Consider the following 15,358-nt stretch of genomic DNA (forward strand, 5'->3'; position numbering starts at 1 on the left):
AGCCTGATTACTTGACCGATAAGGGTAAACATGAGAGAGCCCTGCTAGGCCATATCTCAGGCACTTAAAGGCTTATATACTGCTTTAATTACAGCTCATGAATTGTATTAGCAATGTGTCCAGGAAAATCTGCTAACACTGTATGCAGCGCTGCTTTATTTTGTCACCAAGTTATTGGCAGACTGGCGAGCTTGGCTTGTTTAGCCTAGCAAAAAGAAGGCTAAGAGGGGATATTATTGATCTCTGTATCTACATTAGAGGGAGAAGGTAAATACTAGGGAGGGTGAAGAGCTATTTAAGATAGACGACAATGCTGGCACCAAAAAACAAATGGATGTAAACTGGCCATGAAGAAATTCAGACTGGACATTCGAAGAAGGGCTCTAATGATCAGAGGAGTGAAGTTCTGGAACCGTCTCCAATAGTTGTAGGGGCAAACAACTTAATTAGTTTTAAGAGAGAGCTGGCAGTTTTACGAGTGCAGCTGTATGTCAGGGATGCTTGTGATGGTGGGGGGCAGCGCTCAATAGCCCTGAGGCTTATGTGGTTTACATCTTATGTTCCTAAAGCTCATGCTTTAGGATTTCAGCTGCCCATCAGCAGGAGTCAGGGAGGAATCCATTCCACCCCTCCCCCCATGTATTCTGGAAGGATTTTTTATATTCTTCTTCTGAAGCATCAGGGATGGCTACAGCTGGAAATAGGATATTGGATGTGGAGGGCCAGTGCTCTGAGGTGGCACTGAGCAGTCTCCCTCAGGTGCTTGGCTGGCTGGTTCTTGTTCACATACTCAGAGTCTAACTGATCGCCATATATGGGGGTCGAGAAGGCATTCCCCCCCCACCTCTGTTTGGCAGTGACCTTCGGGTTGTTGGGTGGTTTTTTTGCCTTCCCCTGCACTTGCCAGGATTATCTGTGTATATCTCACTTAATCATTTCCCTGCTGTTGCAGGGACCTCGATCCCTCCTACTTTCTCCAGCCTCGTGACACATCATAGTCTAGCCTCCTGAGGGGCTGTAATCCTTTAGTCTAATTTCCCTAGTTGGGTTTAGCATGCAGGTGCCAGGTGATGTTGTATGGTTGGACTAGATGACCTGGTTGGCTCTTCTGGCCTTAAACTCTATGAATGCCAAATTGGCACTGTTTAGAAGAACAATTTTTAATGTCTACTGGGGTGAAAATCCATGTAGTGCAGAGGGCCTATGTTGGGGTTGTATTTGGGGGTCTGGAGCTAGGCTGCATGTGGAGGTGCAAATGTTCCCCCAGATATCTGTGCCATCCATATACAGTGAAAGGTGATGAACTGAGGCAGAGGCTGTGGGCTCCATTGTTCTAAGGAGTGGGGAAGAAAGGAGGTAGCTGCCACGCTTTCCACTGGAGTAACAGTTCTGCAGCCTGGCCCAAGTCGGGGGTGGATTTCTGCTCCCCAAACTCTCTGCACTTCACCTCATAAAGTCCAGTAACTTGGACTTTGAGTGAATTTTCCCCAGCACAATATGCTAGAGACTCGTTTTGCCTGTGACAGGAATGGCTCTAATCAGTACTGATTTACATTTTAAAACAGCAGTTGCCAGATGGCCACACTTATGTTTTCTTATCCCAGGATGTCCCCTGTTGTTCGCATCATGTCTTCTACTTGTACTAAATGTCAGGTGTCTGTGTTATGTCTGTATACTTGTGTATGGCTGAAGCTTGGTTTCCAAATGCACCATATCTTTACAATTCCAGTTAACTGTGACTTAGTTTGTGTTGGTTAGTGTCCTTCAACCAGCACTCAGAACTGAACCCCAATGGTTTTAGGTCTGAGACAGAGCCAAAATCCAAGGTCTGTTTGGCAAAGATGGCAAAAATCTGCGAAACTGGACAATCGTGAGATTTATGCTCTTCTGGATCAAAACTGCATAATACTACAGTCCATTTGAAATTAAACCAAGCGCTTAGCAGCCCTAGTTCGGCCTTGAACCACAACTGAATCCTGGCCTAAACCCATTCCCAATCCTACTGAAGTTCAAGATGAATGCCACACCCCTAAACCAAATTAAAATTTTTATTAAAGCTAATGTTTAAAAAAATGATGTAATACACAGGTTGAAAGAAGAGTGTCTGTACATCTGGGTATAGTGCTTAGATTATCCACAAATACAGAGTTTGTCTTTAAAAGTTATATGATACATAGAGTACGTAATCAGCAATAACCCAAATTTAGGCGAATACACTAACCCTAAACCAAAGCCTAACCAGAACCTTGCACTCCCCGCTCAACACTCAGTGGAACCCCAAACTCCATCTGGCTTCAAACCCTCCTAAGCTCTTTGTTTCTAGTCTCTTCTATTCCCCTCAGCTCTTCTGCAAATGTCCAGTTTTTTTCCTTTTAAATCACAGTGTTTTTGTTATAGGCTATCTAGTTATTGATTTAATTAAAGCTCTCATACCCAGCTCTTCTTAGGTGAAAGAGCTGCATCCTTACCTCAGGAAGCTCTTTGAGAACAAACACTAACATACACTGCAATACAATGAGAAAAGGAAGTGTCCTGTTAAGTGATATCTTTACGGATGCTCAATAACCCCTCCCCACCACCCTGAATAAAACCAGAATTTTGCTTTTAAAGATGTATTCTACTTTGTGGCAATGGACACTAAAATTAATACCTGTGTGCCTAAAGCTACATTTATCCCATCAGGGTTTATTTAATTCATCTACAAAGAGCATAAAAGGAAAAAACAAGTAACGCCTTAAGCTAGGATGACGTTCAAATACGTACCCTACTCTTTTCACCTTCCTATTCATTCTTCCCTCTCTTTCACACACATACACTGAGCAGCCCATTAGACTGAATTGGTTCCTTTTGGGAACATTCTGTTCCCTCTCTTTGTCCTCACTCCGATACAGTGCGGCACGGTAGTGCTAGGCAAACACAGCTAAACCATACTGCAAATACTCTTGCTGATAAAGAATGAATTGGCTACAGCTGGGAGCCTTTTGGTTTTGCTGTCTGTGATGATTTTATTGAGTAGGTTTTACTTGCAGGAATATTAGCACAAACAGCAAATATTGGAGAATTCTCACAGAAACCAAATGTTCATTATTTCAATAATGAATATATTTGAGAAAACAGTTTCTCACTGACAACTTGCGTCAGAAAGAGGCTATATTCATTAGATAATTTATTCATGCTGCATATAAGTGTTTACTTAATAAAGAGGTATAAAAAAATAAGGGATTCCTTCCATTGAGTTTTGCAGTAAGCAAGGAGTTGACTGATTTCCACCCATTTTCTCCTTACCTATAACAAACCAAAATCATGGCAAAGGTGGGGTCCCATTGCCCCATCCCACATAACACATTTTATTTAATCAGCACACACCTTCCTAGACAGTTGTGTGGAACAAACAGGGACAATAATAAAGGCAAATGAAAAATTCATAAGAGAAGTTTATGAAAAAAACTTTTAAGCAGCCTAATTTATTCTGTGTTTGAGGCACCTGTTTTTTTAAGGGAAATGCAGTTAATAAGAAAGATAGTGAGATGCTGAACTGCACTGCTGGCTAGTTTCATTGCAACAAAGAATCATCTTTGAACTCTATCGCATGAGTGTCAGAGAGGTAGAAAATCAATTACATTTGGAAAGAATGGGACTCGGAGTTGCAGAGTTCCTGCTGTTGTCAGTAAGAAACGATTAACACATATTATACTAGGACATTTGGAGAGATTCCCGTCAGAAACATTCAAGGCAAATAAAAGAAACCTTTAACATTTTATTGCTGAACAGCAGAAAATACAGCTTTGCTTATACCATACAGTCAGATCTGACATAAACTCACGTGTGTGTATAAACTTTGGGGAATGTTTTCAATACAAAACAGATAGGCCATTCTGGAAAAAACTCTCAAGCATATGGTGTTGCAGGAAGGGTCGGATACTGCTCCCATGGACGTAAATGGTGCAACTTCCATGTGCTTTGAGTAGGACTGGACTGAATCTTTGAGGCCTTCTATTAAATAAAGGCTAGTCTACACTAGAAGGGTTACAGTGGCGCAGCTGTATCTACCACGAGAGGTGGTAGCTATGTCAGTGGGAGAACTTCTCCCGCCAACATAGAGCTGTCCACACCAGCACTTAGGTTGGTGTAACTTACGTCACTCGGGTGTGTGTGTGTGTGGCTTATTCACACCCCTAAGCGACATAAGTTATACTGACATATCCTGTATTATAGACAGGCCCTATGATTCACCCATGTAGAGGACCCACAAGCAGCTCTCTCCACTGGAGTGAATTTCATCCCCATTGAGCATACCTTACCTTTTACTTCTGTAATAAAGAGGATCACTGTAGTATTTTTAACGCATACCTTTCACTATACTGCAGCAGGTTCCATGATCGCTATGTGTTTTCATTTTCTCCTAACATCCATATAATAATTAATTAATTATACAGAGCCTTAGGTGTGAATTACACTTGAATGTATTCTCTATCATCCAAATACTATGTCAATGCCATTCTCTTCAAAGGAGAGTGCTCAAAAACAGTCTCTCACTTAGGGATTTTTGTTTTGTTTTTTTGCTGGGAAATGATTTGTTTTGTAAGTGAAAGAATTCACAGCTCTGTGGATAAGGATTCAGAATGGCGCTCTCCGGAGTGCTTTCCATCTTCAGGTGGTTTGGACATGCGCTGCATAAAAGAGGAAGAGAATGCCATATGTTAAAAGGCAGTTTTGCTTGGACCCCATTGAATGCATATACAGTAACTAGCTTGTGTCTTTAATCTGGTTTTCAGCATTGCCTGCTTCAGCAGTGGCACAACATCACATTCAAGTCAGAAGAAAAATCATGGGCCAAATCCTGAAGGTTTTTCTTTTTAATAAGGCCCCCATAGTGCAAAGCCTTAAGCACATGCATAACTTTACTCATGTGAGTGATCCCCTTGACAAGACTTTACAGACATGACTAAGTCATTGTAGGATGGAGCTCTAAACTTTTATTAAGTCCTGACTGGGCTTGTAAACAGGGTTTGTTTGTTTGTTTGTTCTTTTCACTTTGGGTGAGACCACAATGTAAAGTTGATTCACATGTACAGTACTCTGCCTTTGTGAGACAAGTTTAATATAAACAAAACCCCAGGGGCTCCAAATTAAGTTATTTTACTCTTGCTCCTATCAGGAAGAAATAAGCTAGAAAACATTTAAACACGGGTTTCTCCAGTGCTGTATTACTCTCCCAGAAAACAGCAAGCTATGGCTTTTTAAAGCACAGTAGGAACAAAAGGATGGAAATGGAATCTGTGCAACAAACACACTCTTTGTAAAGTATCAGCAGAGAGCTGATGGGTGTAAAATATCATAGATGTCACAGAATGCTCCTCCACTATGAATATCAATGGCTTCTGGCACCTCTATCAAATACAACCTTCTGACATCTCTAAGACTCCTTTACAGGGCACATGCATTTTCAAGGCAAATTTCAAAACTTCTGATCTTAGTGTCTGCACCGAATATAAAATATTTGTTGTTAACTGACATTGGGCCAAATTCTGTGGGTTTTTTTTTTAATTGTTCAAAACTCTCCTAAATCAATAGGGGTTTGAGCACAAATTGCTTCAGGGAGCTTGGCTGATTTTAGTGAGAGACAAATTCTACCTTCAGATGGGTACATATCTGAGGTCAGATTTTGACCCATCCTGTGTATGGTAACATACTTTGCACTACAGGCTATTAGCAACTATTGTGCTGTTAAGAACCAGCTGCCCAATTTAAGTTTAAAAATGCAACAGATAATTGTTTTGCCATTAGGATGTTGTGTAAATCAGACTAGAAAAAAGCTGTAGATCAAATGAGACCTCTTGTGGTATGGCTAGAGCACTACACCTCTTAATAAACTCTGTATCTAGGTATGAAAAATGCAGAAAAATACGCTTTCTTTGGTACGTACATGGAAACGTTCACTCCCCCTTTAGCCTGGAAAATGTACGGATGTCAGAAATTTAAGTAAGAGAAAATAAAACTTTGGGTAAGTTTCTGTTCCACAGAGGCCTCTTGCTTTTAAAACCCTTTGTTACATTTTACTTTCACACTTGGAATTTATTTGGGCTTTTTTTTTTATGCCAATGCATTTTTTAGGAAAGTGATCCGTCCTCCTTTTTGTACACATACATACACAACACTTACCTTTGTTTTAAAGAACTGGTTCACTCTCTTTTTTTTCAGGGTCTTCTTATCTCCCTCTGAGGTAGAGGGAAAAATTTGCTGGCTTAGCCTTTGTGATGCATTTATTTCATCAGGAGCTGGGGTGCAGACTACTGACAGAGTTAACCCTTGAAAGAGAAACAAATGATTGGTTGTTAGGAAAGAGAGTTCTACAAAGTGCGACACAAGGCAGAGCTTACAATAATGAATTCTTACAATTCCGAAGGAAAGGTAAGATGTTTTAGTTTAATCATAACTCTTGAAATGCAGCATAGGGGGAAACTAGCTTACCTGGGGCTGGGTTTGGTTACAGTTACATTTAAACTGTATATAGAACAGTCACTGGGCCTGAATCTGCTTTTACTAACACTGGTTCTATATTGATTTTTGTAACTCCATTGCTTGCGGCCGAGTCCCGCCTGATTTGCTCTGGTACAAATGGAAGAATGAGAGTCGCTATTCTAAGATACTTATGCAGGGAGAAGGCAAGTTCCTCCTGTGGGTACATTTTAAATAGGCAGTCAGGATTACTGGGAAAAGGCTATGCTTTATTTAAGGAAAATATTGCATCTATCAATATCCCAAGGTCTGCTCATGGGCTAAATAAACTAACACATCTGAATTCACCAGACCCAAAGCCTCTACCTCTTCAAGCAAAGAGATGAGGGGGCAGAATGTACACTGTAAACTGCTGAGTAAGAAGAGCTTGTTTACACTAATCTTTACTCCAGAGAAACTTCCCACCAATGCTACCACTGGTTGAGCTCCACCGCCAGTTGCAGCAATGGGAGAGCTAGTCTGTTCTACCACTATGTTATTTAGATTAGTTCTGTACAGGATTTGAAAACGGGGGTAGAAATGCCAGCATTAACAGGAAACTGTTTTTGAAAAACAAAAACCTATTTTTAGTTTTGGCCTTTTGTTGAAAAAATGTTTGCAGAAAATTTGGAAGGAAACAACCTTATTTATTTATTTTTTTAGAAATTTCCCCCCAAAATAACTGACTTTTTTCAACCAGCTTTCCTGGGCACCTGTCAGGATAAGGCCTTAGCCAGCCAGAGGGTCCTGTCATGTCTATTTAACCAGCCTCACAAACATGCGGTCTCTGTGTGAAGTGTAAGGTACAGTCAGGAGCTGGCGGGAGCAATGTTCACCTGTGCTGTGAACAAATCTGATCAAAATGAAAAATAAACATGGGGAAGTAAGTCCAATGGAAGTGAGCATTGCAGATAGGTCCTAATACTATTTAAAAAAAACTATTTCATTCAGGTTTTCACCCAGCTTTACCAGAAGGGGATATTCTTCACTAGGCAGCCAGAATTGTGTGTTGTGCACGACTGCACTTGTTCTCTCTGACCCTCGCATTGCATGTGACGGTTGGAGTTGGTAGTGGCCCAGCCCTAATGGCCAGGATTAATAAGTCAATCAATGCTGCTGGGAATGAGGGGCCTTGAGGAGCATGCAAGGCACAATCCTCATTGCCCTTCTCCTCACCACAGTGATGGTTCAAAGGGCCACCCCTTGCAGGGAGGAGCGTGTCTAGCAACAGCCCTTCTCTGCAGCAGGAGAGCAAAGGCCTATGACTAGTTTTCACAGACAGTGAAGCTATGCTGTTGTCCTAATTCCCCCTGTGTGACTGATTCATTTGTTTGCCCCTTTCCCCTCCCTTCAGGCAAATTTTGGCTGAAGTGGCTTTTCTTTGCATCTTCTGCCTACCTATTTCAAAGAACAGACGTGGGTGTCTGTTCCCTCCCTCCCTGCTGACTCCCTCGGAGGTAGCAACTGTAGGGGGGCTTGCTCTGGCTCTCCATTACTGTAGGACTTCACAGTGCTGCGATGGTACCCCGCTCATAAAACTGCTGGCTGTCGGTCTTGCCTGCCACACAACTACCAGAGAGACTCTCTTCAACTGCCAGGCTGCCACTGGCTGTTTCCCTTTCCATTTCCCTCGGGGAATCTCACCTCAGATGTCAATAGCAGGGGCTATATTCACTTTTGGGCCTCTACACAGACACACACATCTTCCCCATCTGTGAGATGCTGCATCTGTGTTGGGCACTATTATTGATCTCAACCCGTTGGCTTTTTTCCCCTCAAAAGCAGGGGACAGAGCAACCCTTTCATCCCTTTTTGATTCCTGCTGCATTCCGCTCTTGGACACACTGTGGAAATGTTTCCTTTCCATAAATAAGGGCGCACACAGCTGGGAAAGTCAATGGACCTTGGCTCCATGGGAGCCTTGGAAGACACGGTTTCTTGGAGGTTTGGTTCCTTATTGTGCTGCTGTGCAGGGAGAGAGGAACTAGTGCTAGTCAGTGCTCAGCCTGCAGCCCTTTATGGTGCAGTCAGATGGTAATTTAATAAGACATCTGTGGTTCTGCACTGAATTTTTTTAGCCAATGGACTTATTCCAGACTCAGCCTGAGGCAATTCCCCTGTGATGCCATAAATGAAGTTATGTCCTCAGAGACTTTTTCTGTTGCACCATTTAGATACAACAACAGGAATAAGCTGGGAGAGTTAGATTAGCATTGAAAGTTGAGGAGGCATTTTCCTTATCTGAAAGGAGGCTGGGCCCCTGAGGATTTTTCAAAGCAATACTTTACATTGTAGTTGTTACATTTCCCAGAACTTACATAATATCTCATCAGCATAATGAGAGTGAGTTATTCTGTTTTAAGGCCTGTATCACTATGGAATAGCATTTAAGTGCTGTCCTAGCCAACTCTATTTCAACCCTAAAAGCTTCCTAAAATCAAATGCTTCCATAGAACGAAGAACAAAAAACTCATGTTTGTATTTTTAATCTAAATGAATAGCAGGCAAACAGTGCAGCACTCTAATTCTCTTACTGTAATTAGCTTACCTGGTATAGTTGGCATAGAACGACTGGCAAAGCTCATTTGCTTGAGAACAGATGTTTTCTGAGGTGCTACCAGATGTTCAGAGAGGTTGGTGTCGCTCATAAACTCATATTTCCTTGAGAGCTATATATTAACAAATACAAAATTGTTACCATCAGTGTTTAACGCAGATATAACTAATAGTGGTGAGCTAAGATAAATTAACAATTTATACGCGAGACACAACCATGGCCTGGTTCTGTTACCTTTACTCACAGTGAATAATACCTTATTACAGTGATTTCAGTGGGATTATTCATAAAGTAAGATACTACTCAAAGTGATCAAAAGTAACAGAATTTGGCCCATGGAGACTATGAAAGGTACAACTTCCTAAGTAAATGTTCTGGAGCTGATTTATAGTCAATAATCTGCTTATTCCACAGACTGAGAAAAAAGATTTAAACCCCTAAAACTGACAATTCAATACGTTGTAGGCTATATAGGATTGTGTGATAGTGTTCCTACCATATATGGAATAATATTGTCATCAACCCAGACTATGGATCTGAAAGTAAAATGAGACTGTGAAGAACTATTTTCCCTCCAGCGTTAATGCCGTCAGTTTAGGTGCTAGAAGAGACATGCCGCTTTTATAACTTGAGTCAAAAATGTATTTATTTTACAAAAGGTACATTTTTTCACACAAAAAAGAGACTTTTTTCACTGGATGAATTATTCCATCACTGATGAGCAGTGACCACTTCTTTACAGTTTGTAGTTTATTGAGGGGAAGGCACTGTAGCTGTAGATATTTTTTTTCTTTTTAAAACTTGCTGTCCTGCTATAAAGATCTCTCTTTTCAAGATCATAATTCTGAAGTGAAAGAGCATTAAAATGTTAGGTCTAAAAATGGAAATGCATCCCCCACCCAGACCAGTCCTTAAAGAAAATAGAAAAAAGGCAATTTTCTTTTGCCCGCCAAATAAACACTGTCTGTTTATATTACCAAAACTGATGGTGCACTGAAAAGCTTTGCATCTACCAAGACTACAATTATAAAGGTTCTCTGTTTCTGCTGCAAATACTATTGCTATTACCCATGCAACAAAACCAGACTATTTTTGTCCTATTTTTAACGGCTGCTGCTGTTCTAAAGTGCTCCCTTATTGCTCCTACTAGGAAACATTTCCTACTTAACCAACTTTTGGAGGAAGCATTACCAGGGATTGTTAACTTTGGTGCAAGAAGCAATGCTGTCAGCTTTTGTTTTTGGCACTAAGCTATTGAGTTTTTAATTCTTCCTGTACAAATAAAAATGTACATGCTGTCATCTTCTTGTACAGATTTTGCTTATACCTGATTTTCTTCAAGTTCACAGCTCCAGAAATTGACAAGACAGCCAACAGTGATGTAAGGAACGCAGTGTCTACACAGACACTGTGTTGCCCTAACTATACCGACATAAGCTCTATGTCAGTGTAGTAGGACACTTACGTTAGCGGGACAAAGCTGTAGTGTGTACGCTGACATAATTAGGTCAACATAAGCTGCCTTATGTGGACCTAACTGTGCAGTCTAGACCAGGCCTCTTTCTGTGAGGGTAGGTCATATCCTGACTTCTGTATCTCTGCCCACCAGGATTGTATATATGAGATAGCCAAATTCAGCCATCAGGGAGGCCTATAATGCTATATGTGATAAGATTCAAGGTGTGGCTTATGGTCAGGTGGGTGACTATTCGTGGTTATCTCTATCACTTACGTCCTTCTAGTTAATGAAGCTGAGGCCAAAATGTCCATTTTACACCTTTATAGTGTGGCACATCCTCGTCTGGAATGCAGAGTGTGTGCTGCTAGTGGTATCATCAGTGTGCCAAACCACAGAACTTGGCTTCCAGCAAATGAATAAAGGAGGAAACAATTTTTAATTAATTGATTTTAAAATGTAGGTGTTTGTCATTTTTAAGTGCACATGTAAAAAACCAAATTCATCCCTAGTGGGGCTCCATTAGTCAGATCCGTGACAGCAGCAATGAATTAGGCCTATGTCTCTGAAAGGAATCTTAAACAGCTTTATCCATATGGGGAAATAATTCTGCTTGTCTTTAATGATTCTTCCAAAAGATTTTTGATCAAATGACATATACTCTGACCTCCTTACTCAGCTCAGTGATTGCCTGCACTTGAATTTAGACAGAGCTTCTCTAGCTAAACCTTTGAAAGTTTTTTGCTTTTAAATTGCATCTCTTTTTACACTCAAAAACATTTGGCTCCTGAAGATGATCTTATAAAAAACTGCACGGTGTAAGTCATATAAGTCATTCTGATGATCCATTAGTCTGATAAAAGCACTTGGGTGATATATAGGACAAGAGAGAAGCCAATGCCTATATGCTCAAATTTGGCACCATTTAAGGAACAGTTTGCAAACTTGCTATTTCCCATGTTCTGGCATAAGGTACAAAATGTGCAGGGTTCATCACTTCTGACATAATCCCCACTGGAAGGGGGGTACCACCAGGGCCAGTACAACCACTCGCTTCTCCCCAGGAATGCTAATTTAACCCTCGCACCAAGCATGCGATCTTTAGCTGGCCAGGCATAAAAAGTCTGGAACTTCAGGGCCAGATCCTTAGCTGGTGTGAAGTCAGTAGAAAGACACTATTTACACTAGCTGAGGATCTGGCCCTCAGTCTCTTGCAGGTTTTCTTTTCTGGCAAAGTGATGAGTATTTCACAAAACTGGCTGTGAGGGGCCTTAATAAAATGCATTGTTTATTTTAACTTCCAGGAGGCACACAATGTCTTAAAGACATCTGCTGAAAATGAAAATGGCATCCACGATGTGGGGATTATTAGAATACATTCTAGGCTGGTAACGTACACATTTCATATCGGAAAGCTCGGGTGCTGTTTTTTCATCTGCAAATACCACGCTGCTTCTTTTTGTTCTCTTCTTGGATCTTCTCAACTTAACCTCAGGTTGAGTGCTTATCTGCAGGACATTTTCTTCTGACTCTGATTTGGTTGGTTTTCGTGGTGCTACTTCCAGTTCAAAGCTGTAGAAAATAGAAATAGAAACAAAACATGCTCCATTATATTATAAAGGCCACCGAAGATCTCAGGTGGTTTCCTGAGACACATAAATGCAGTCATAGTCATCCTTCGTGCTGACTTTCTGAACTGTACTGCAGATCACTGGCAAATGAAGAGCACAGCACTGTGTTCTAGCTGGCAACTGTCTACTAACATGTGCCTCACAGGAGACATCAACATGTCTTAATGTCCAAGAGGTTGTTAAATATTAATCTAAAATGAGCACTTCACATTTTTTGTTGCAGAATTAGCTCTAGGGCACCTAAATTATAGAGGGACAGAGCTAACATCACATTGTGTATTTTACATGGGTGCTGAAAGCAAAATATGTTGCTCTGGTGGCTGGGCACTTTAGGACAGGAGTATTGCCATCCCTTCTCATGCCTCAGGATGTAAACACATCCCCTCTGGCTTCTGGGATTAATTTCTTCAGTCCATTGCAGAGTAACCAGGTACATGGTGATGAGCCGAACTCCCCTACAATCTTTAGGAGGGTGAATGTGGTGGCACAGCCAAGACATGTTTACAGTTGAAATATTGGCCACATTTCATTGAGAGAAACAGCATGTGAAATAATAGGTGGACTTAAACTTTCCCTCTTGAACTCTGGTACAAAAATGTACCTTCCTCAGATTAAATGTGTGACTTCTGAATCAGTGTTTGCAAACAGAGAAAGCCAGGTAAAGTGCTATTGAACTGACTGACACACAGTTGCTAACAGGTATTATTACTTTATTTTATTATGATTATTTTTAATTAAGTCTTTTAGGGTTAAACTCGAAATTGGGAATTGAGCCTGTAAGAAGTAAAGGTGTCTTTTAAACAGCTCCATTTTTGAGTTCTGACAATATTCTCCGGGTGGTGGTGTTTTTTTGTTCAGTCGCTTAGTTTTGTTTTTAAAAACCAAACAATGTAATAATAGTGACCATGTGTAACCAATAACCTATTCAAAGCCAAAGGTTAGAATAATATACAAAGAGATCTGAAACTGGCAGCAAGTTTGTGTATGGAAAAGCTCTCATCTTAGGCACAACTCAAAGTCTAAAAGAGAAACTAGACAAGAACTACATTTAAGGGAGCGTGATGGGGTAAGAGTTATTCTAGTAAGATGAGAGGTTTTACTAAAGAAGCCTCATCTCCTATCTGACCATTTTTAAAACTTCCCTTCCCACATGTACCTCCAACTTGGAGATGGGCAGCTTCTGGAGCTCTACACTCCGCCTCCAAGAGTATGTCTACGAAGTGTGTGGATGCAAGCGTCTCAGCCTGGGTCCATAGACTTGGGCTAGCGAGGCTCATGCTAGCACTCTAGAAATAGCCGTGCAGAGAGCACTTTGAAGTTGCAGCTTGGACTGGAGCAACTCCGCTGTCCAAACAGCTGTTTTTAGAGCACCCCCAAATTTGTCAACTGGGGCTGGGTCCTGCCCAAAAGGACAACAACTATAATAGCCACCAGAGCCCCCTGACACCATTTCCCAGCATGTGTGGAGTCCCGGATTGGGAAAGGAGGAACTAGAAACTCCTGTTGAGGCCAATAGGGAAGCTTCTGCATAGGGTTATCTGGGCAAGCAATCCACTGGCTGGATTGCAGAACCCCCAGCTAGGGGACAGCCTGACTCAGGGAGACAGTTCAGTTTCTGTTTTGGAAGCTGACCCAGACAAATCAGAGACAGGGAGTACCTTGCTAAATTCCCACTCCCCACAAAAGGGGTTCTTTGCACTGCTGTGAGATCTAGCAGTATGGATCAGGGAATTCCAGCACTGCAGTGACCAGCATCCAGCAGAGAGAGAGATCCAACCTGGCACTGGCTATCGAGAGCCAACCAAGACCTCCACAGTATTTCAGACCAGGGAGCCAGTGAGTCTGATAAAAGCCAGAAGAGAACTCTGCCCCACCCAGGAACGAAGACATAGTAAGAGGACCCTTTGTTTATGCTGGCTAACAATTACAGTCATGCAACGCTCTGTTTTAGGACTCAAACTCAGCGTGCCATATGCCTGAGAAGATGCCAGGGATAGAGCTGGTGGCTGGGGATGAGTTATCAGTGTTGTGAGGTGGGAGACTGGTTTATTTGTTAATGTCTAATACTTATTAGTTAACTGTAAGTCTTTCCTTCCCCAGATCCTATTTTCCTATCCCAATGAAGTCACCCTTCGTTATGCCATTATTTTCGTGGTGTCACTCTTTTGCTGGGGTTTCTGTTTATGTACTTTATTACCCCTTGTGTAATGGGCTACACACTCTTTGCCAGCTAGTTGTATTGATTTCCTCAAGAGACAGAACCTCTGTGCCTGGCACAGTGAGGAGACAGTAGTCACCAGAAAAAGCACCCAGCACCTAACCGATGTGAGAAGAGGGGAGAAGTAAATGGAGGAGGCTTGAGCCACACCTCAGGGGAGGGGCTACAAACAAAAATGTAAATCAAACTTACAAACATTATTTTTCAAGCAGAATTTACAAATAAAATAACACCCTCAACTGTTAAATATTTGTGTAATGATATTCAAAAATCACATAAGTGTATTTAAAATTCTCATTCTCATCTTCATCTCAGATGGGCTTTCTAGAGCAGGGGTGGGCAAACATTTTGCCCGAGGGCCACATTGGGGTTGCAAAACTGTATGGAGGGCCGGGTAGGGAAGGCTGTGCCTCCCCAAACAGCCTGGACCCCATCCCCTATCCGCCCCCTCCCACTGCCTGCCCCCTGACTGCCCCCCTCAGAACCACTGACCCATCCAACACCCCCTGCTCCTTGTCCCCTGACCACTCCCTCCCAGAATCCCTTGCCCCTAACCACCCCCCCAGGTCCCCACCCCCTATCCAACCCCCCCTTCTCCCTGTCCCCTGACTTCCCTGACTCCTATGCACACCCCCGCCCCCTGACAGGCCCCCCGGAACCTCCATGCCTACCCCCCCTGTTCCCCATCTCCTGATCCCTAGCCACACCCCTGCCCCCTGACAGGCCCCCCCGGGACTCCCACGTTTATCCAACACCCCCCCCCATTCCCCGTCCCCTGACCACCCCCCCAAACCTCTGCCCCATCCAACCGCCCCCTGCTCCCTGTCCCCTGACTGCCCCCTGGGACTCCCGGCCCCTTATTCAACCCCCCGGCCCCGGCCCCCTTACCATGCTGCTCAAAACAGAATGTCTGGCAGCCGCGCCACCTGGCCGGAGCCAGCCATGCTACCACTCTGCTCGGCAGGAGCATGCTGCTCCGCTGCCCAGCGCGCTGCCTG

At 42.5% G+C, this 15,358-nt stretch overlaps 1 protein-coding gene across 1 annotated transcript in view; it reads right to left on the reverse strand.

Moving 5' to 3' along the window:
• Positions 1-4,480: 4,480 nt before the first annotated feature.
• DOCK2 (dedicator of cytokinesis 2) overlaps positions 4,481-15,358 on the reverse strand; it is a 489,427-nt gene continuing 478,549 nt past the window's right edge. Inside the window, exons 49-52 of the mRNA XM_026660847.2 lie at positions 11,909-12,083; positions 9,047-9,167; positions 6,163-6,308; positions 4,481-4,670 (exon numbers count right to left, since the gene is read on the reverse strand). Coding sequence (XP_026516632.1) covers positions 4,596-4,670; positions 6,163-6,308; positions 9,047-9,167; positions 11,909-12,083 — 517 coding nt within the window. The 3' untranslated portion in view covers positions 4,481-4,595. The remainder of the gene's footprint in view (positions 4,671-6,162; positions 6,309-9,046; positions 9,168-11,908; positions 12,084-15,358) is intronic.

The sequence above is a fragment of the Terrapene carolina genome, unplaced genomic scaffold (assembly GCF_002925995.2).
Source record: "Terrapene carolina triunguis isolate 2854851 unplaced genomic scaffold, T_m_triunguis-2.0 Scaffold838, whole genome shotgun sequence".
Taxonomy (NCBI): Eukaryota; Metazoa; Chordata; order Testudines; family Emydidae; genus Terrapene; species Terrapene triunguis.